This window comes from Scyliorhinus canicula, chromosome 6, assembly GCF_902713615.1.
Source record: "Scyliorhinus canicula chromosome 6, sScyCan1.1, whole genome shotgun sequence".
Classification (NCBI taxonomy): domain Eukaryota; kingdom Metazoa; phylum Chordata; class Chondrichthyes; order Carcharhiniformes; family Scyliorhinidae; genus Scyliorhinus; species Scyliorhinus canicula.
This window is the reverse complement of record NC_052151.1, coordinates 12,900,723-12,923,493: the sequence shown is the minus strand read 5'-3', so window position 1 is coordinate 12,923,493 and position 22,771 is coordinate 12,900,723. Positions and strand designations below refer to the sequence as shown.

General features: G+C 49.0%; 1 protein-coding gene across 1 annotated transcript in view; it reads right to left on the bottom strand.

The window, feature by feature from the left end:
- The window catches only part of mia3 (MIA SH3 domain ER export factor 3), a 198,645-nt gene that overhangs the window by 8,375 nt on the left and 167,499 nt on the right, over nt 1-22,771 (bottom strand). The window contains exons 24-26 of the mRNA XM_038798968.1: nt 17,899-18,039; nt 17,673-17,789; nt 9,953-10,066 (exon numbers count right to left, since the gene is read on the bottom strand). Of these exons, the coding sequence (XP_038654896.1) occupies nt 9,953-10,066; nt 17,673-17,789; nt 17,899-18,039 (372 nt within the window). The remainder of the gene's footprint in view (nt 1-9,952; nt 10,067-17,672; nt 17,790-17,898; nt 18,040-22,771) is intronic.

Below are 22,771 nucleotides of genomic sequence, written 5' to 3'. Positions count from 1 at the left end.
AGAACCCATTTTTATGACAGCTCAGATTTAAGAATAATTAGTAAAATATCTGGAGATGAGATTAGGATAATTTTTTTGTTTCACGATTTGTTATCAATGGAACTTTGAGGAAAATTGGATATCCATACTTAAAAAGCAGAAATTTACAGGCTGAGGGGAACAACGCGGAGTGGAAGTAAGCGAGCAGCTCTTTCAAATAGCTGGAACAAGAACAATAGGTTGAATGGCCTACTGTGTGACCCTATGACATTTTCACTTAGTTTAAATAAAATAACATATAGGACATCTGGTGGCGACGATGTCCGAGTGAGCTGCACATTCGGCGGACTCTCACTCCGGCGGGCGTTAGGGGCTGATTCCCCGCGATAGCGGGACCACGGAACTGAAGGAAGGCGGTAGTGAAAGGGCTGAGGAGCGGGTTACGGCACATGGAACAGCGGGATTCCAGGAGGCAGAAGAAAAGAGAGAAAAAGGGACAAAGACAAGGAGCTGAAGAAACTTACCTGGAACCTAAGGTGGCGGACACACGGACCCCGGACTCAGCAATCCAGCTGGCGCTGGATAACATGCTCCAGGTAATGAAATCCAGTTTTGAGTCGCCGAAGCGGGACAGCTTGGACCCACTTCAGAAGGCAGTGGCTCAGCTAAACCAAAGGCTGGATGCGCAATATGTTAAAGTTAAGGAGCTGGGAGAGGCTGTGGAGGAGTAGGTGGATGCGCAGACGGTTGCGGCGTTAGACGTTGACGGGCTGAAGCGGCAGAGAAGACTGCTAGACAGAGTGGAGGAGCTGGAGAATAGAGCCCGCAGGAACAACCTGAGGATGGTAGGCCTCCCGGAGGGGGCTGAGCGAGCTGATGCCGCAGCGTTTGTAGCAGACCTAGTGAAGCAGCTGATGGGGGCCGAAGCCTTTCCGCGACCACCAGAGCTGGAGGGGGCATACAGAGTGCAGGCGGGGCATACAGAGTGCAGGCGAGGCAGGGGCGGCCGGGCGGTCCCCCCCGCCCGATGGTGATTAGGTTCCACGGGTTCGTGGACAAAGAGCGGGTGCTGCAGTGGGCAAAGAGCGCCAGGAGCAGCGCGTGGAACAACAGTGTTCTCCGCATTTACCAGGACCTAAGCCAGGAGGTGGCTCGGCGGCAAGCAGCCTTTAAGAATGTCAAGGAGGTGCTGTTCAAGAAGCACGTGAAGTTTGGTCTGCTGTTCCCGGCTCGTCTATGGGTCACGCACCAGGGTCAACACCACTACTTCTCCGAGCCTGAAGAGGCGATGGACTTTGAGAGGGATCAGGGGCTGGTCCCGAAAAGAGCCCCCACAGGCGCAAATTAGGGCCCGAGGACTATCGTGGGAAGATACGCCGAATGGGCCTGGACTGCTGCTCAACGGTTTGCTGGGTCAAAGGTGCCAAGCGGAACATTTGGGATTCTTTCCTTTGTTCATGGACATTGGTCTGTTTTTTGTTTTTTCCTCTTTTTCCCTTTTCGGGTGGATTCTGACTTTTTGTGTGGCTCGCGGAGGACACTGGAGCCGGCACGGTAACTAAGGGGGGGGCCAAGGACGTGGGTTGGGGGGTTTTTGTTTTGTTGATGTCCATGCCTTCCTGTGCCAGTGAGTTTGCTCCAGGGGGTTGGAGAGGGGGATGGGGCGCCGGGGAGTGGGGATAAGGACGGGGAAACAATGGGAATGAGGCAGGAGGGCGCCGGAGTGATGAGTCACCGGGCTAGCAGATTGGCTAGTCAAGGGAGTCAGGTGGGGGGGGGGGGGGGGGGGGGGGAGAGAGATCGCAGCCAGTGGATGGCAGGGGTGGGGGTGCCGGGGGATGTTGTTAGGGTGGGGGGGTTGTTCTGCTGACGTGGGAGGGACTTGAAATAGGCACTGGAAAGGAGGTCGAGGGTGGAGGCAGCCAAGTGGCGGGCCAAGAATGGCGCGGTGCACAGGCCGGGGGCCGGCCCGAGAAAGGCTATGGCTGACCGGCGGGGTGGGGGGGGTTGTGCCCCCCAACCAGGCTGATCACCTGGAACATCAGGGGACTGGATGGGCTGGTTATGAGGGCGTGGGTGTTCGCGCACTTGCGGGCTCTGAGGGCGGACGTAATTATGTTGCAGGAAACACGTCTGAAAGTGTCTGACCAGACCAGGCTAAGGAAGGGCTGGATTAGCCAGGTCTTCCACTCGGACTTGGACTCCAAGTCCAGGGGGGTGGCAATCATGATCAACAAGCGGGTGCAATTTGAGGCAGAGGGCATAGCCGCAGACAGCGGGGGGGGGGGGGGGGGCAGATACCTGATGGTACGGGGCAGACTGGAGGGGAGAAGAGTGGTGCTGATGAATATATATGCCCCGAACTGGGATGACGTGGACTTCATTAAAAGAGTGCTGGGGAAGATCCCTGACCTGGACTCTCGCAGGCTAATAACGGGGGGGGGGGGGGGGGGGGGGGGGGGTCTTGATCCGGCTCTGGATCGGTCATGTCCCAGAACGGGTAGACTCCCAGCAATGGCAAGGGAGCTGAAAGGATTTCTGGAGCAAATGGGGGCAGTGGACCCCTGGAGAGCCAGACAGCCGGACAGGAAGGGGCTACTCGTTTTACTCGCACGTCCATAAAGTATATTCTAGGATAGATTTCTTTGTACTAAGCAGGGACTGTATGGGGGAGGTAACGAACACGGAATATTCGGCAATTACTATCTCAGATCATGCCCGCACTGGGTAGACCTGCAGATCGGGGGGGCGAACTACCAACGCCCACAATGGAGGCTAGATGTGGGACTGCTGTCGGAGGAGGGGATCTGAGAGAGGCTTCGGAGGTGTATGCAAAATTACTTGCAGGTGAATGACACGGGGGAGGTCTCAGTGGCGACCCTGTGGGAGGCGCTAAAGGCAGTAGTGCGGGGGGGGGGGGGGGAGCCGATTTCAATTGGGGCCCACAATGCCAAGGCAGACCGGGCAGAGATAGTTAGATTGGTCAGGGAAATGGGGCGGATAGATGAAGAACACGCGGAGTCCCCGGGGGAGGTTTTACTCAGGGAGAGGCAGAGACGACAGGCGGAACTGGGGGCACTATCCACGAGCAGGATCGTGGAACAGCTTAGGAAGGCGAGGGGAGTGGTGTACGAGTATGGGGAAAAGGCTAGCAGACTGTTAGCGCAGCAACTCAGGAAGAGGGAGGCGGCCAGGGAAATAAGTAGAGTGATGGATGGGGAGGGGCGCAAAGTAGAGGACCCAGCAGGATTGAATAAGGTATTCCGGGACTTCTATCGCAAGCTGTATACTTCGGAGCCGCTGGAAGAACCGGAGGAGATGAAAAGGTTTCTGGACGGGTTAACATTCCCAACAGTTGGTGGGGGGCGAGTGGATGAGCTGGGGGCCCCGATGAGAGTGGAGGAGGTATTGGGGGGCCTAAAGGCCATGCAGTCGGGGAAAGCCCCGGGGCCGGATGGATACCCAGTAGAGTTTTATAGGAAGTTCTCTGAGCTGGTGGGCCCGGTCTTGGTGAGGGTTTTTAATGAGGCAAGGGACAGAGGGACCCTGCCGCCGACAATGTCACAAGCCACCATATCTCTGATATTGAAGCGGGGTAAAGACCCGGAGGCGTGCGGGTCCTACAGGCCAATCTCCCTGATTAAGGCTGACACCAAGCTCCTGGCAAAGGTACTGGCGGGTAGAATGGAGGACTGTGTACCGGAGGTGATTGGGGAGGATCAAACTGGGTTCGTGAAAGGTAGGCAGCTGGCGGCCAACCTGAGAAGATTACTTAATGATGCCCCCGGCGGGCAGGGAGGTGGAGGTAGTGGTGGCGATGGATGCCGAGAAGGCCTTTGACCGGGTGGAGTGGGACTATCTATGGGAGGTGCTCGGACGGTTTGGGTTCGGGGAGGGACTGGTGAATTGGATCAAATTATTATATCAGGCCCCAAAGGCCAGCGTCAGGACTAACAGAGAAGTGTCAGAGTACTTTAGGCTGTACCGAGGGACTAGGCAGGGCTGCCCGCTCTCCCCGCTGCTGTTTGCACTGGCCATAGTGCCGCTGGCGATTGCGCTGAGAGCCGCAGAGGGATGGAAGGGGATGGTGAGGTGCGGGGTAGAACATAGGGTCTGTCTTTATGCGGACAACCTGCTCCTGTACGTATCGGACCCAGTGGCCGGGATGGGAAGTATACTGGGAATGTTGAGGAAGTTCGGCCAGTTTTCAGGATACAAATTGAATATGGCCAAGAGTGAAATGTTTGTGGTACAGGCAAGGGGTCAGGAGAACAGATTGAGGGGGCTACCATTTAGGCTGGTTGAAGAAAATTTCCGGTACTTGGGAATCCAGGTGGCGCGAGACTGGGGCAGGTTGCACAAGTTAAATTTGGCCAGGGTGGTGGAGCAAATGAAGGGAGAGTTTCGGAGATGGGATGCACTCCCGCTGTCGCTGGCAGGGAGGGTGCAGACTGTAAAGATGACAATCCTCCCTAGATTCCTGTTTGTTTTTCAGTGCCCCCCCGATCTTTGTCCCACAGTCCTTCTTCAAAAGAGTTAACAGGATGATCATGAGCTTTGTCTGGGCTGCTTTTCACAGTAACTTCATTGAAGCCTATTCGTGACAATAAGCGATTTTCATTTCATTTCATTTCAAATCCCCGCGGGTGAAGACGGCGATGCTGGAGAGGAACTGCAGCGAAGGAGGGCTGGCTTTGCCGGGTTTGATTAATTATTACTGGGTGACCAACATCGCTATGATAAGGAAGTGGATGGTGGGTACGGGGTCTATCTGGGAGCGGGTGGAGGCGGCTTCGTGCAGGGGATCCAGCTTGGCAGCCCTGGTCACGGCTCCTCTACCGCTGCCACCGGCCAGGTACTCCACCAGCCCGGTAGTGGTAGCGACCCTGCGGATATGGGGCCAGTGGAGGAGGCATGTAAGGGAGATGGGGGCGTCGGTTTGGGCAACCAATCTGCGACAACCATCGGTTTGCCCCTGGGAGTATGGATGGGGGGTTTAGAGCATGGCGGCGGGCAGGGGTAGGGAGAATAGAACAGTACAGCACAGAACAGGCCCTTCGGCCCTCGATGTTGTGCCGAGCAATGATCACCCTACTCAAACCCACGTATCCACCCTATACCCGTAACCCAACAATCCCCCCATTAACCTTACACTACAGGCAATTTAGCATGGCCAATCCACCTAACCCGCACATCTTTGGACTGTGGGAGGAAACCGGAGCACCCGGAGGAAACCCACGCACACACGGGGAGGACGTGCAGACTCCACACAGACAGTGACCCAGCCGGGAATCGAACCTGGGACCCTGGAGCTGTGAAGCATTTATGCTAACCACCATGCTACCGCGCTGCCCCTGGTGGGTGATATGTTCCTGGAAGGGAGTTTTGCGAGTTTGAGGAGCTTGGAGGAGAAATTTGGTCTGGTAAGGGGAAATGATTTTAGGTACCTACAGTTGCGGGACTTTGTCCGTAGACAGGTCCCATCCTTCCCACGCCTCCCGCCAATGGGGATCCAAGACAGAATAGTCTCCAGGGGGGAAGAAGGGGAGGGTAGAGTCTCTGATATTTATAAGGTGCTCATGAGGGAGGAAGGGTCCCAGACGGAGGAACTGAAAATCAGATGGGAGCAGGAGCTAGGCGGGGAAATGGAGGACGGGCTGTGGCCCTGAGTAGGGTAAATTCTACCGCAACATGTGCCAGGCTCAGCCTGATTCAATTTAAGGTCGTTCACCGGGCCCACATGACGGTGGCTCGGATGAGCAAATTCTTTGGGATAGAGGACAAATGCGCTAGGTGCGCAGGAGGACCAGCGAACCACGTTCACATGTTTTGGGCATGCCCTAAGTTTAGGGGGTACTGGGAGGGATTTGCGGGCGTCGTGTCCCGGGTGCTAAAAACAAGGGTGGCGATGGGTCCAGGGGTGGCAATTTTTGGGGTTTCGGAAGACCCGGGAGTCCAGGGGGAGAAAGAGGTCGATGTTTTGGCCTTTGCTTCCCTGATAGCCCGTCAACGAATACTATTGGCGTGGAGGGACTCAAAGCCCCCGAAGACTGAGTTGTGGCTTGCAGACATGTCGAGTTTCCTGGGTATGGAAAAAATTAAGTTCGTCTTGAGGGGATCTGTACAGGGGTTCGCCCGAAGGTGGCAACCATTTATTGACTTCTTTGCGGGAGAGTGAGCGTCAGCAGGGGGAGGGGGGGGATAAATTGGCGGGTAGTACCGGTGGGAGAGGAGCGGGTTTGTGCAGTAGGTTACGACTGAAGTATTGAATGTACGTGGATGTTTGCACATTTTCTTTACCTTAAATATTTTTCCCAATAAAGGGCAATTTAGCATGGCCAATCCACCTGGCCTGCACATCTTTGGGTTGTGGGGGTGAGACCCACGCAAACACAGGGAGAATGTCCAAACTCCACACGGACAGTGTCTTGGGGCCGGGATCGAAACAGGGTCCTTGGCACCATGATGCAGCAGTGCTAACCACTGCACCGCCTCTGTTCACATTATACATTAATGATTTGGACGAGGGAACTAAATGTATTATCTCCAAATTTGCAGATAATACAAAGTTGGGTGGGAGGGTGAGCTGTGAGGAGATGTTTCAGTGGGATTGGGACAGGCTGAGTGAGTTGGCACATGCATGGCAGATGCAGTATAACGTGGATAAATGTGAGAATATCCACTTTGGTGGCAAAAAGCATAGAGGTACAGCAGGCAGTAATGGCGGCAAATGATATCTTGCCGTTCATAGTGAGAGGATATGAATAACAGAAAAGGCTGTTTTACTGCAATTGTACAGGGCGTTGGTGAGGCCACACCTGCAATACTGTGTGCAGTTTTGGTGTCCTTATCTGAGGAAGGATGTTCTTGCTATAGAGGGAGTGCAGCGAAAGTTTACCAGGCTGATTCCTGAGATGGCAGGACTGACTTATGAAGGAGAGATTAAGTCAGTTAGGATTATAGTCATTGGAGTTTAGAAGAATTAGAGGGGAGGCGATGGCCTAGAGGTATTATCACTCCGTTAGTAATCAAGAAACCCAGGGTATGCTCTGGGGTCCCGGGTTCGAATCCCACCAAGGCAGATGGTGAAATTTGAATTCAATAATAAAAAATCTAGAATTAAATCTAACGATGACCATGAAAGCATTTCCAATTGTCGTAAAAACTAATGTCCTTCAGAGAAGGAAATCCACCATCCTTACCCGGTCCTACTGCAGACTCCAGACCTACTGCCCCTCACTGAAATGGCCTAGCAAGCCACTCAGTTCAAGGGCAATTAGGGATGGGCAACAAATGCTGGCCAAGCCAGTGACGCCCACCATCCCAAGGACACATTTTTTAAAAAATCTTATAAACAATGTAAAAACCAGTAGCTATACATAAACATAAACAGGATTAGACTATAGTTTCAGAAAGAATGTTCCCAATGGTGGGAGAGTGCATAGTTTGAGGATACGATGAGGAGAAATTTAGGACTGAGGTGAGGAGAAATTTCTTCACCCAGAGAGAGGTGAATCTGTGGAATTCACTACCACAGAAAGTAGTTGAGGCTAAAACATGTAATTTCAAGAAGGAATTAGATACAGCTCTTGGGGCTAAAGAGATCAAGAGATATGGGAGGGAAGGCGGGATCATAATGAATGGGGGAGCAAGCTCAAAGGGCTGAATGGACTCCTCCTGCTCCTCTTTTCTACGTCTGTTTCCATATTTCGTTTTTGAACAATGTAGAAACCAGTAGCTATACATAAACATAGAAAATAGAAGCAGGAGGCCATCTGACCCTTCAACGTGCACTACCATTTATTATGATTCTGAACTGTAAATTCTATGATTCTATGATCATGGTTTATCATCCAACTCAATAGCCTAATCACGCGTCCGTCCATCCCCATATCCACTGATAACCTTCGCCCCAAGTGCTACAGAAACTCCATACTGACAGTGACCCAGAGGCGGGATCGAACCTGGGACCTCGGCGCCGTGAGGCAGCAGTGCTAACCACTACGCCACCGTGCTGCCCTTGACTGGATATCAAAGTTAATCACTGGCTGAGAGGTAATTTGAGAATGTGAACAAGGTTGTGCTTTGTTTTCTCCTTGCCGCTTGAAAGTGTTGAGTTCTCAGAACCTACAGGCATTAGCGACTGGTCGATACCTCAGCAAACTGACCATTCTTTTTTTCCCCCACTGTGAGGCACTCCATTGCTCTCCTCACCTAATATCTGCATGCATGTGGTTTCCAGTTTCAACACCTAGCATATGGAGATTTCCAATCCATTTGATCTCATGCTATTTGTGATCAGCTGATTCAGCATAGGGCAGGGACTGTACCTAACCAGGATTATATGGCTCAACAACAAGGAGATCAGTGGTGAATAGTAACAAAATTGCAGTGTGGAGTAAAAGGAGAGTTCTGATGGGTTGGGAGTTCACCCTTTCTGCACTAGTGGGCAAACATGCATGACTACTTGCTTGAATACTCTGATATCCTGTCAGACGTTCCTAGATCCACAAGACTGAGATCATGATTTAAACAAAAGATGGTTTCTTTGGAAATAATGTTGCGACTATCTAGTTAATTATTTATGTATTTTTGAATATACCTATGCAGTTTTATGAATTAAAAGTTTTTTCTGCAGAAAACTGCAGCCTAATTTAAAACCGGTAAACGCTTCGGCATGAATTTTCCGGCAGGATCGAGTGGTCCTGTTAATGGCGCACCCCCCTCGCGGATTTCCCAGTGAACAGGAGTGCAATCCATGGGAAACCCCACTGATAACGGCAGGACCAAAGATCCTGCCGCCGGCTAATGGCGGCTGCCTCTGCAGAACACCCGACGGGCCGCGCGGATAATCCCTCCTCGCATGTGAATGCAACATAAACAAGGAGGTTTACTGAATAGATCGGAATAAAAGTGATAGCGCTATTAAACAGCAAGTGGAGGAACTTTAAACAATGCAGCACCTAACTGAAAACAGAAAGTGAAATGGAAACAACAAAGGGACATAGTACGGAAACCGACTCTCCAGTTTCTGAGGAAATAGAAACTGAACCGGAGGTTTGTTTGAGGGGGTGTAAAGAGGAGCAGAGTCTTCAAAGTAGTTGCTACAGTTTGGATCTGGTGTGTTTGCAGCTCACCAAGAGGTAGTCAAAGCAAATTATAGTAAGCTAACCTTGTGCTGTAAGCAGAGCAAGAATCTAAATTTATCTTTCACCATGTGGAATGCGGTTAGGCTTAATCTCAGTTTGAATTTTAAGGGAACAGAAACCAGAAGTTTGTCTAGTTAAAACTAGTGGAATAATCCACAATGGTCCCCACTGAATATTGTGGCAAAGAAAACCACAAGCAGATTAGCTTGGGAGTGTTAAAAAGCAACAAGAACAGTTAAGATATGGCAACTGCAAGTTTTACCTGGGAATAGCTGGAGCTAAGGAGAATTAAAGATATTGTGGTTTTCAAAGGACTATGGCATACGCATGTCTATTCCCTACCGGAGCAAAGATATTGGAACATTTAAGAAAATTCTTGGGGGGGGGGGGGGGGGGCAGAGAGAAGTAGTAAACTTAGTGCCTGGCATACATTGAAATATGCTACGGTGTTAACTCAATTGTGTTGGTTTAATTTGTTCTATATACAATAACATTTGGGTTTTCTTTAAAAAGGTGAAATCTTGCGGTAAAAGCAAATTACTGCAGACACTGGAACTTGGAACAAAAACAGATAATATTGGAGAATCTGAGCAGGTCTGATGGTATCTGTGGAGATGCTGTTTGAGATGCTGTCAGACCTGCTGAGAGTTTCCACTATTTGTTGTGTGCGCAACATCTTGTGGTACGGTTCTAATGGTTAAAAATGGGTGTTTATATTTCCGTCTGTAACATGATTGTAACAAAAATCATTCATTAATGGAACCAATCCCAGGCCATGTTTTAGTTTGAATCAAGTTGATTAAAGTTACAATTTTAATATTTACCTGTCCTATTAGGAGGTGGAAGCCCACGGATTTCACCCGGACCAGAAGTACGTCCAGACATTACACCCGATTCTGAAGGTGGTCTCCGTGGGGCAGAATAGCCATCCACTGGACCTGAAAGAGCAACATTAAAAACCAATTAATCAGAGGACATAATATGAGTGAGCAGCTCCTTCAGCCTGCTTCACCATTCAATATGATTGAAATTCTACTTCAACACTTTCCCACCCATTCTTCATAGACATGGGGGCAGCACGGTAGCATGGTGGTTAGCATAAATGCTTCACAGCTCCAGGGTCCCAGGTTCGATTCCCGGCTGGGTCACTGTCTGTGCGGAGTCTGCACATCCTCCCCGTGCGTGCGTGGGTTTCCTCCGGGTGCTCCGGTTTCCTCCCACAGTCCAAAGATGTGCGGGTTAGGTGGATTGGCCATGATAAATTGCCCGTAGTGTCCTAAAAAAAAAGTTAGGTTTTGGGGGGGGGGGGGTTGGGTTAGGGTGGATAGGTGGGTTTGAGCAGGGTGATCATTGCTCGGCACAACATCGAGGGCCGAAGGGCCTGTTCTGTGCTGTACTGTTCTATGTTCTAATAGAATCCCTACAGTGCAGAAGGAGGCTATTCGGCTCCTTACGTCTGCACCGCCCCTTTGGAACGGTACCCTACCTTGGGTCAGGCCCCACACTATCCGCTTAACCCAGTAACCCCACCTAAGGAATAAGGTGGGTGAACTTAAGGCATGGATCTGTACTTGGGACTACGATGTGGTGGCCATCACGGAAACTTGGATAGAAGAGGGGCAGAAATGGTTGTTGGAGGTCCCTGGTTATAGATGTTTCAACAAGATTAGGGAGGATGGTAAAAGAGGTGGGGGGGGGGGGGGGGGGGTGGCATTGTTAATTAGAGATAGTATAACAGCTGCAGAAAGGCAGTTCGAGGGGGATCTGCCTACTGAGGTAATATGGGTTGAAGTTAGAAATAGGAAAGGAGCAGTCGCCTTGTTAGGAGTTTTCTATAGGCCCCCCAATAGCAGCAGAAATGTGGAGTAACAGATTGGGAAACAGATTTTGGAAAGGTGCAGAAGTCACAGGGTAGTAGTCATGGGCGACTTCAACTTCCCAAACATTGAGTGGAAACTCTTTAGATCAAATAGTTTGGATGGGGTAGTGTTTGTGCAGTGTGTCCAGGAAGCTTTTCTAACACAGTATGTAGATTGTCCGACCAGAGGGGAGGCCATATTGGATTTAGTACTTGGTAATGAACCAGGGCAGGTGATAGATTTGTTAGTGGGGGAGCATTTTGGAGGTAGTGACCACAATTCTGTGACTTTCACTTTAGTAATGGAGAGGGATAGGTGCGAGCAACAGGGCAAGGTTTATAATTGGGGGAAGGGTAAATACAATGCTGTCAGACAAGAATTGAAGTGCAGAAGGTGGGAACATAGGCTGTCAGGGAAGGACACAAGTGAAATGTGGAACTTGTTCAAGGAACAGGTACTGCGTGTCTTTGATATGTATGTCCCTGTCAGGCAGGGAAGAGATGGTCGAGTGAGGGAACCATGGTTGACAAGAGAGGTTGAATGTCTTGTTAAGAGGAAGAAGGAGACTTATGTAAGGCTGAAGAAACAAGGTTCAGACAGGGCGCTGGAGGGGTACAAGATAGCCAGGAGGGAACTGAAGAAAGGGATTAGGAGAGCTAAGAGAGGGCATGAAAAATCTTTGGCGGGTAGGATCAAGGAAAACCCCAAGGCCTTTTACACATATGTGAGAAATATGAGAATGACTAGAGCGAGGGTAGGTCCGATTAAGGACAGTAGCGGGAGATTGTGTATTGAGTCTGAAGAGATAGGAGGTCTTGAACAAGTATTTTTCTTCAGTATTTACAAACGAGAGGGGCCATATTGTTGGAGAGGACAGCGTGAAGCAGACTGATAAGCTTGAGGAGATACTTGTCAGGAAGGAAGATGTGTTGCGCGTTTTGAAAAACTTGAGGATAGACAAGTCCCCCGGGCCTGACGGGATATATCCAAGGATTCTATGGGAAGCAAGAAATGAAATTGCAGATCCGTTGGCAATGATCTTTTCGTCCTCGTTGTCAACAGGGGTGGTACCAGAGGATTGGAGAGTGGCGAATGTCGTGCCCCTGTTCAAAAAAGGGAATAGGGATAACCCTGGGAATTACAGGCCAGTTAGTCTTACTTCGGTGGTAGGCAAAGTAATGGAAAGGGTACTGAGGGATAGGATTTCTGAGCATCTGGAAAGGCATTGCTTGATTAGGGATAGTCAGCACGGATTTGTGAGGGGTAGGTCTTGCCTTACAAGTCTTATTGAATTCTTTGAGGAGGTGACCAAGCATGTGGATGAAGGTAAAGCAGTGGATGTAGTGTACATGGATTTTAGTAAGGCATTTGATAAGGTTCCCCATGGTAGGCTTATGCAGAAAGTAAGGAGGCATGGGATAGTGGGAAATTTGGCCAGTTGGATAACAAACTGGCTAACCGATAGAAGACAGAGAGTGGTGGTGGATGGCAAATATTCAGCCTGGAGCCCAGTTATCAGTGGCGTACCGCAGGGATCAGTTCTGGGTCCTCTGCTGTTTGTGATTTTCATTAACGACTTGGATGAGGGAGTTGAAGGGTGGGTCAGTAAATTTGCAGATGATACGAAGATTGGTGGAGTTGTGGATAGTGAGGAGGGCTGTTGTCGGCTTCAAAGAGACATAGATAGAATGCAGAGCTGGGCTGAGAAGTGGCAGATGGAGTTTAACCCTGACAAGTGTGAGGTTGTCCATTTTGGAAGGACAAATCTGAATGCGGAATACAGGGTTAATGGTAGGGTTCTTGGCAATGTGGAGGAGCAGAGAGATCTTGGGGTCTATGTTCATAGTTCTTTGAAAGTTGCCACTCAAGTGGATAGAGCTGTGAAGAAGGCCTATGGTGTGCTAGCGTTCATTAGCAGAGGGATTGAATTTAAGAGCCGTGAGGTGATGATGCAGCTGTACAAAACCTTGGTCAGGCCACATTTGGAGTACTGTGTGCAGTTCTGGTCACCTCATTTTAGGAAGGATGTGGAAGCTTTGGAAAAGGTGCAAAGGAGATTTACCAGGATGTTGCCTGGAATGGAGAGTAGGTCATATGAGGAAAGGTTGAGGGTGCTAGGCCTTTTCTCATTAGAACGGAGAAGGATGAGGGGCGACTTGATAGAGGTTTATAAGATGATCAGGGGAATAGACAAGAGTAGACAGTCAGAGACTTTTTCCCCGGGTGGAACACACCATTACAAGGGGACATAAATTTAAGATAAATGGTGGAAGATATAGAGGGGATGTCAGAGGTAGGTTCTTTACCCAGAGAGTAGTGGGGGCATGGAATGCACTGCCTGTGGTAGTAGTTGAGTCGGAAAAGTTAGGGACCTTCAAGCGGCTATTGGATAGGTACTTGGATTAGGGTAGAATAATGGAGTGTAGGTTAACTTCTTAAGGGCAGCACGGTAGCATTGTGGATAGCACAATTGCTTCACAGCTCCAGGGTCCCAAGTTCGATTTCGACTTGGGTCACTGTCTGTGTGGAGTCTGCACATCCTCCCCGTGACTGCGTGGGTTTCCTCCGGGTACTCCGGTTTCCTCCCACAGTCCAAAGATGTGCAGGTTGGGTGGATTGGCCATGAAAAATTGTCCAAAATTCTATGATTAACCTAGGACAAAGTTCAGCGCAACATCGTGGGCCGAAGGGCCTGTTCTGTGCTTTATTTCTCTATCTCTAACCTTTTTGGACACTAAGGGACAATTGATCATGGCCAATCCACCTCACCTGCACAACTTTAGACTGTGCTATGAAACCGGAGCACCCGGAGGAACCCAGTCACCCGAGGCTGAAATTGAGCCCGGGTCCCTGGAACTGTGAGGCAGAAGTGCCAACCACTGTGCTACCGTGCCGCTCCATATTCCTCAGTATTTTTATGGGACATGGGTGTCACTGGCTAGGCCAGCCTTTTTATTGCATAATTGCTCAAGGTGGCTGGTGAGTCACCTTGAACCACTGCAGACCATGTAGTAGATACACACACAGTGTGATTAGGAAGGGAGTTCCAGGATTTTGACCCAGTGAGTGAAGGAATTGTGACCTAGTTTCAAGTTAAGAAGGTGTGTGGCTGCAGGTGGTGTTCCCATGCATCAGCCCCCCATGTCCTTCACAAAGGTAGAGGTCACGGGTTTGGAAGGTGCTGTCAAAGGAGCTGCAGTGCATCTTATAGATGATACAAACTGCCTCTACTGTGTGTTGGTGATGAAGAGAGTGATTATTGAAGGTGGTGGATGGCATGCCAATCAAGTGGGTTACTTTGCCATGGATGGTGTCAAGGTTCTGGTGTTGCTGGAGCTGTGTTGATCCAGGCAAGTGGAGAACATTCTATCATACTCTTGACTTCTGGCTTGCAGATAGATGGTGGACAGACTTTGGGCATCTCAAGGCAAGTAACTCGCCGCAGAATTCCCAGCCTCTGACCTGCTCAAGTAGCCTTAGTATTTATATGGTTGGTCCAGTTCAGCTTTTGAACACCGGTAACCTGCCAGGATGTTTATAGTGGAATATTCAATGATAGTAATTCCATTGAATGTCATGAGGAAATAGTTAAGTTATCTCTTGAAGGAGATGGTCGTTGAAGTGCCAGGTACGAATGTTACTTGTCCAGGTCTTGCTGCATATGGACACGGACTGTTTTAGTCTGAGGAGTTGCGAATGGTGCTGAACATTGTGCAGTCATCAGCGAATATGCTCACTTCTGACATTATGATGGAGGGAAGGCCATTGATGATGTAGCTGAAGATAGTTGGGCCCAGTACATTCCCTGAGGAACTCTTACAGCAATGCCCTGGGACTGAAATGATTGACATGCAGTTCTTGTAGCCTTATTATAAAAAGAATATAGAGGCACGGGAGAGGATACAGAGAAGATTTACAAGGATGATGTCAGAAAAATGTGATACATCATTAAAGAAATAACATGCGAGGCCTCTCTCTTGAGAAAATGTTGAGGGGGTGAGCTAATAGTGGGTTTTAAACATTATGAAATGTTTTGTTCAAACTTGTAAGAGGGAATGTTTCCTTGAGGCGAAGAGCATTACTACAGGTCATCAACAGAAGATAGCTACCAAGAACGAGGAAACCTTTTTTTTAACCTAAAGAGTAGCGAGAATATGGAACTCTCTGAAGCAAATAATATAGATACATTTAAAGGGATGCTGGACAAGCATATCAGGGTGAAGGAAATAAATGCCTACCATGGGCGATTCAGGAGGTTGGACCGAACTGTCTGTTTCTATATAATCCAATGCAATCCTTTGAATTCTAATATTTACTAGTCTCTCACTAGTTTTATTAATCTCTCAACTTTTAATATTCTGCTTTTCCATTCTTTCTATCAAAGTGGATAACTTCACGTTTCCCCACAATATATTCCACCTACCACCTTCTTGTGTAATCCCAACGTGCCTGTATCCCTTTACAGCCTTACATCCTCCTCAAAGTTTACTTTCCCACCTAGCTTTCTATCATCAGCATTGAATGTTGGCCAAGTGTAGATTCTTGCAGCACTTGAGAAAAGCTCTTGCCCGGAACTGGAAAAATTCATCAACTTCGCTTCCAGTTTCCACCCCTCCATCACTTTCACCTGGTCCATCTCAGACACATCCCTTCCCTTCCTTGATCTGTCTGTCTCCATTTCCGGCAATAGACTATCCACTACAAGCCCACGGACTCCCTCAGCTATCTGGACTACAGCTCTTCACACCCTACACCCTTTAAGGACTCCATCCCTTTCTCTCAACTCCTTTGCCTCTGTCGCATTTGTTCCGACGATGCCACTTTCCAAAATGGTATTTCAAAAATGTGTTCCTTCTTCCTCGACCTACCTACAGTTGTGGACAGGGCCCTCAACAGTGTGCGGTCCATCTCCCGCGCCACTACCCTCGCCCCCTCCACTCCCTCCCAGAAGAAGGATAGAGTCCCCCTCATTTCACATTTCATCCCACCAGCCTCCGTATGCAAAGCATAATCCTCTGCCATTTTCGCCAACTTCAGCGTGATGTCACCACCAAACACATCTTCCCTTCACTCCCTCTGTCAGCATTCCGCAGAGACCGTTCCCTCCGAGACAATCTAGTCCACTCCTCCACCATACCAGTACCTCTCCCATCACCCATGGCACCTTCCCATGCAATCGCAGAAGGTGTAACACCTGCCCCTTTACCTCTTCCATGCTTAACGTTCCAGGCCCAAAACACTCATTCCAGGTTAAGCAGCGTTTCACTTGCATCTCCTCCAATTTGATCTACTGCATTCGCTGCTTCCAATGTGGTCTCCTCTATATCGGAGACACCAAACACAGACTGGGTGATCGCTTTGCTGAGCATCTTCGGTCTGTGCGCATTCAGGATCCTGACCTTCCTGTTGCTTGCCATTTTAACACAACACCCTGCTGCAATGTTCCAGTGAAGCGCAACGCAAACTGGAGGAACAACATCTCATCTTCCGGCCTGAACATCGAATTCAACAACTTCAGATGATCAGCCCCACCTCGACCCATTTGTTTTCATTTCATTTTAACTGTCTTTTACCATTTCTCTCTTTCTTAATATACATTTAATTTCCCCCCCCCCCCCCAATCTTATCCACCTTTCCTGCACCTTTCTCCTCTTTGCTTCCCCCTTCCCCTCCCCCCACACCTACAGTTCATCCTCTGATGTTAGTTTCCCTGCGGTTTGACCTTTCACATCTTTTGTCCTCTCTGGGGACTGCCATTAACACTCTTTCCCCTTGGTATCTGTGGCCAATAGCACCCGGTTTCCCTGGGTTTCCATGGCTATGACTCTTAAAAGTTACATAGAATGTAACTCATCTTTCATTCTCACTCCACAGTATAAACATTTCCCACTTTCTCTGTCTGTTAGCTTTGACAAGGAGTCATCGGACTCGAAACATTAGCTCTTTTCTCTCCCTACAGATGCTGCCAGGCTTGCTGAGATTTTCCAGCATTTTCCCTTTCGTTTCAGATTCCAGCATCCGCAGTAATTTGCTTTTCTCCAGTGTTTAACTCACTGCCACCTCTCTTCCAGGAATGCCTACCCTGAAGAAGTACTGCTCTTCTCTCCGACAGGATTTCCATAAGTCCCTACCTCACTATCCTACTTCACTGCTTTCCATTTCTCTCTTAGTGTTGGACAAGGTATTTACCAAGACTCGCTTCCACAGCCATATTTCCTTCCTCAGTGACTGTCTTTGTCTTACCCCACGGGGATTTCAACTTAAATTCCACCCTGCATGTAATCTCCAGGATTACAGGTACCTCCAGGATATACAACATTCTGCCAACCGCTGCTCTCGCCGCATCCTGAAAGCCACACTCAGTGCCATGCGGCGCCACATGAAGACACTCGACATTTCTCTCCAGCAGCACCGTCTTACTCTCTCTCAAAGCTGTCCCTGTCCCCAGTTTCATTTCATCCTGAGCTTTGACAAAGAGTCATCGGACTCGAAACGTTAGCTCTTTTCTCTCCCTACAGATGCTGCCAGACTTGCTGAGATTTTCCAGCATTTTCCCTTATGTTCTTACAGCACTTCACTAGTTACACCTTGCCATTGTGAAAATAACCCCTTTAATAATAATCAGATTAATTTGTCATATACTGGAGCAGCAGAAAATAGAATACGTGCGTTTCTGTAACATTACCGGGTCGTCTATCCCACTGTGGTGGGGGTGATCCTTGATCAGAAGATGGTCCCAGTCGGTCTGGGCCAGGACCAATCCATTCACGAGGAACAAGAGCACCTGGAGGAACCCGCATGCCTGAAAGTGATTGATCAGAAGCCAGTTATTAACAGTTTATATACATTTACAAGTTTAGAACTTGAGCAAGAACTGTTCTAACAAACCTGTACAAACATTTCCTGCCTACCTCCATCACCCCGATCACGTGGGAATCCACGGCCTGCATTCACAGAGGGAGGCCGTATCGGGAGATCCATCATCAATGGTGGTGAAGGTGCTCCACCACTCACAGGGGACGGTCCATAAGAGTCGTCACGAGATAGTGGACCTGTAACACACAAGGAGTTAGTGGTGACAAGAATAAGGCTTGGCATTTCAGCAGATCACATTTTACTCAAGGTCACTGGAATGGAAGACTGATCAGAAATCTGTTTGGTTTCATTTTGAAATATATTCTATGGCTTAACGTTTATTTTTGTGAATTTATAGTTTATCAGAAGGCTGTGTTTATTTGTTCTGCAATACAATGCAGAACAAATAAAATGTACACATTCTATGTAACTTTTAAACTTCACTGATGCTCCTCCTGCTGACTGGAAAGGCATCAGGCACAGCGGCTGAACTGGAGGCCAATGTGGATGCGCAACTGTTCCTGACATGTTAGTGGGCTGAATATTGTATTGACCAGACCTTTTCCTCTCTACAATTTGTACGTAAATAGGATAACTGTCTTGCCTTTTCTTCAATAGAGGAAAATATTTGTAAATTATAGATATAGAAGGTCTTTAATTCAACAAGTGTTCGTGTAAGTAACAGAAACAAACAGATATTTGCACTGGGGGTGGGGGTATCTGGAGCAGGTTAAACTGTGCATTGCTCAATCAGTCTTTCAACTTTGAACTGCACGTTTCAAAATCATAATTTTAGTCTCCAAATTACATTTTTTAAAAATTCATTCATGGTATGCGGGCGTCGCTGGCTGTGGGCGTCGCTGGCTGTGGGCGTCGCTGGCTGCGGGCGTCGCTGGCTGCGGGCGTCGCTGGCTGCGGGCGTCGCTGGCTGCGGGCGTCGCTGGCTGCGGGCGTCGCTGGCTGCGGGCGTCGCTGGCTGCGGGCGTCGCTGGCTGCGGGCGTCGCTGGCTGTGGGCGTCGCTGGCTGTGGGCGTCGCTGGCTGTGGGCGTCGCTGGCTGGCCAGCAATCAAGACATTCAGCAGAAGGAGATCACTCAGACGCAAAGAAAAAGATGCACAGGCCCTGATTTACTTTGCAGCCACTGTTTTGTTTTTCTTTCCCGCACCCCCAGCCATCCCACCAACCTTTTTCAATTTGTTGTGGGTGTTGCTGGCTAGATCAACATTCATTGCCCATCCCTAATTGCCCGCGAGACGGTGGTGGTGAGCTGCCTTCTTGACAATGAAATGAAAATCGCTTATTGTCACGAGTAGGCTTCAATGAAGTTACTGTGAAACGCCCCTAGTCGCCACATTCCGGCGCCTGTCCGGGGAGGCTGGTACAGGAATCGAACCGTGCTGCTGGCCTGCTTTAAAAGCCAGAGATTTAGCCCAGTGAGCTAAACCAGCCCCAGAACCAGAGTCCATATGGTGTATGTACACAGACAGTGCTTTAGGGAGGAAATTCCAGGAATTTGACCCAGTGACAGTGAAGGAACGGCAGTATATTTCCAAGACAGTGAGGTTTGGAGGAACACTGGGACAGGATAAGGCTATTCAGCCCATCGCATCGAGCCTGGTCTGCTATTCAACCCGATCGTGGCTAATCGGACACTTTAATGCCTTTTACACCCACTATCCCCATAACCCTTTACCTTATTGTTGATCAGAAATCTATCAATCTCTGCTTTAAACATGCAGAACAAGCTTTTCACAGTAACTTCATTGCTGTGTTAATGTAAGCCTACTTGTGACAATAAAGGTTATTTATTTTTAATATAATCTTTATGATGGGCTGTTTAGCACACTGGGCTAAATAGCTGGCTTTGAAAGCAGACCAAGGCAGGCCAGCAGCATGGTTCGATTCCCGTAACAGCCTCCCCGAACAGGCTCCGGAATGTGGCGACTAGGGGCTTTTCACAGTAACTTCATTGAACCCTACTCGTGACAATAAGCGATTTTCATGTCATCTCACGCACTTTTATTTGCTAATTAACCTTCTGTGGGGGACTTTTATCAAACGCCTTCTGAAAGTCCAAATATACTACATTCATCAACTATCAATTTAGTCTGCCGATGGTGGCTGTGTGGGAGTAGTCATACACACGGTGGCTCCCACCACAGTACATTGTTTTGGCCTTTTCTACCCGGCTTCTGACTGATTATCTTGGAGAAAATTGTTGTGGTTGGGTGGAATAAATTCCCCGCGATTGGGGCTTTTTGTTTCTGGATGGTTTTGGTGGGGTGGGAGGGCTTTTGTTTCTCTGTTGGTGGTTTGGTTTTCTGGGTGGGGTGGAGCTGGGACAGGGTATGAGGGAGGGGCGGCCTGATTGCTGACAGTGACGGTTCCTTTATTATTGGACTGGCTTGATTGGGAATGTGGGGGCATCTTTGGTGGGGCATTACTGGATTGCCTCGCAGGATGGATATGGTTGCTCTTGGGTCGGGGGAAGTCAGAGACCCCCTGTCTGGTTGATAACTTGGAATGTGAGGGGGTTGAATAGCCCTGTAAAAAGGTCCCAGGTGTTTGCGGATCTGAGAATTCTGATGGTGGATGTGGTTTTCCTACAGGAGATCCATCTCCACCGGAAAATCAAAGACAAGGGCGGCACGGCGGCACAGTGGTTAGCACTGTTGCTTCACAGCTCCAGGGTCCCAGGTTCGATTCCCGTCTTGGGTAACTGTCTGTGCGGAGTATCGGAGTATGCTCGTTCTCCCCGTGTCTACGCGGGCTTCCTCCGGGTGCTCCGGTTTCTTCCCACAGTCCAAAGATGTGCACGTTAGGTGGATTGGCCATGCTAAATTAAACTGTCCTTAGTGTCCAAAAAGTTACGGTGGGGTTACTGGGTTACAGGTATAGGGTGGAGCTGTGGGCTTAAGTAGAGTGCTCCTTCCAAGGGCCAGTGCAGACTCGATGGGTCGAATGGCCTCCTTCTGCACTGTAAATTCTATGAATCGAGGTTTCTATTCTACAAACATAGTTGCAGGCGGGTTGGACAGGTCGAGTCTCGGAGTCCTTCTGGGATGGCGAAGGAGTTATTGTTTTTTGTTGGGGGTGGTGGAGATTTAAGTTATCGAGGAATAAGGAATTTTTTTTTTCCTGCCCACATCTATCGGGATTACTCCGGGATTGATTTGTTCGTGGTGGAAAGGTCTCTTCTCGCTGGGGTGAAGTGGGTAGGGCACTCGGCGATTGTGATATCGGATCAGGTTCCACATTTTGTGGACTTGATATTGGAGCTGGGCAGCTCTCAGCGACCCCCATGGAGGTTGCACATGGCGTTGCTCATGGAATACGGATTTTTTGAACGGATGTCCTCTGCCCTTGGAGAGTTTGTCGAGTTCAATAGAAATGAGGCAGTCTAATTGGTGGTGGGGTGTTTGGGGGGGTGGGGGGGGGGGAGGAGGAGGAAGGGGATCTCTTATAAAGCGTGTTCATCTTGGTAGTTGGAGGGGCAGAGACTGGTGGACGCCATTCTAGAGGTGGACTGCCAGTACTCGATTGCCCGACACCGGGATTATTGGTGGACAGAAAAAAGCTGCCGATGGTTCGATTCCCGGCTTGGGTCACTGTCTGTGCGGAGTCTGCACATAGAACATAGAACGATACAGCGCAGTACAGGCCCTTCGGCCCTCGATGTTGCACCGACATGGAAAAAATCTAAAGGACATCTAACCTACACTATGCCCTTATCATCCATATGCTTATCCAATAAATTTTTAAATGCCCTCAATGTTGGCGTGTTCACTACTGTTGCAGGTAGGGCATTCCACGGCCTCACCACTCTTTGCGTAAAAAACCCACCTCTGACCTCTGTCCTATATCTATTACCCCTCAATTTAAGGCTATGTCCCCTCGTGCTAGCCACCTCCATCCGCGGGAGAAGGCTCTCGCTGTCCACCCTATCTAACCCTCTGATCATTTTGTTTGCCTCTATTAAGTCACCTCTTAACCTTCTTCTCTCTAACGAAAACAACCTCAAGTCCATCAGCCTTTCCTCATAAGATTTTCCCTCCATGCCAGGCAACATCCTGGTAAATCTCCTCTGCACCCGTTCCAAAGCTTCCACGTCCTTCCTATAATGAGGCGACCAGAACTGTACGCAATACTCCAAATGCGGTCGTACTAGAGTTTTGTACAACTGCAGCATGACCTCATGGCTCCGGAACTCAATCCCTCTACCAATAAAGGCCAACACACCATAGGCCTTCTTCACAACCCTATCAACCTGGGTGGCAATTTTCAGGGATCTATGTACATGGACACAGAGATCCCTCTGCTCATCCACACTACCAAGAATTTTACCATTAGCCAAATATTCCGCATTTCTGTTATTCTTTCCAAAGTGAATCACCTCACACTTCTCCACATTAAACTCCATTTGCCACCTCTCAGCCCAGCTCTGCAGCTTATCTATGTCCCTCTGTAACCTGCAACATCCTTCCGCACTGTCTACAACTCCACCGACTTTAGTGTCGTCTGCAAATTTACTCACCCATCCTTCTGCGCCCTCCTCTAGGTCATTTATAAAAATGGCAAACAGCAACAGCCCCAGAACAGATCCTTGTGGTACGCCACTCGTAACTGAACTCCATTCTGAACATTTCCCATCAACCACCACTCTCTGTCTTCTTTCAACTAGCCAATTTCTGATCCACATCTCTAAATCACCCTCAATCCCCAGCCTCCGTATTTTCTGCAATAGCCGACCGTGGGGAACCTTATCAAACGCTTTACTGAAATCCATATACACCACATCAACTGCTCTACCCTCGTCTACCTGTTCAGTCACCAGAGTCATTGGACTCGAAACGTTAACTCTTTTCTCTCCCTACAGATGCTGCCAGACCTGCTGAGATTTTACAGCATTTTCTCTTTGGTTTCAAATT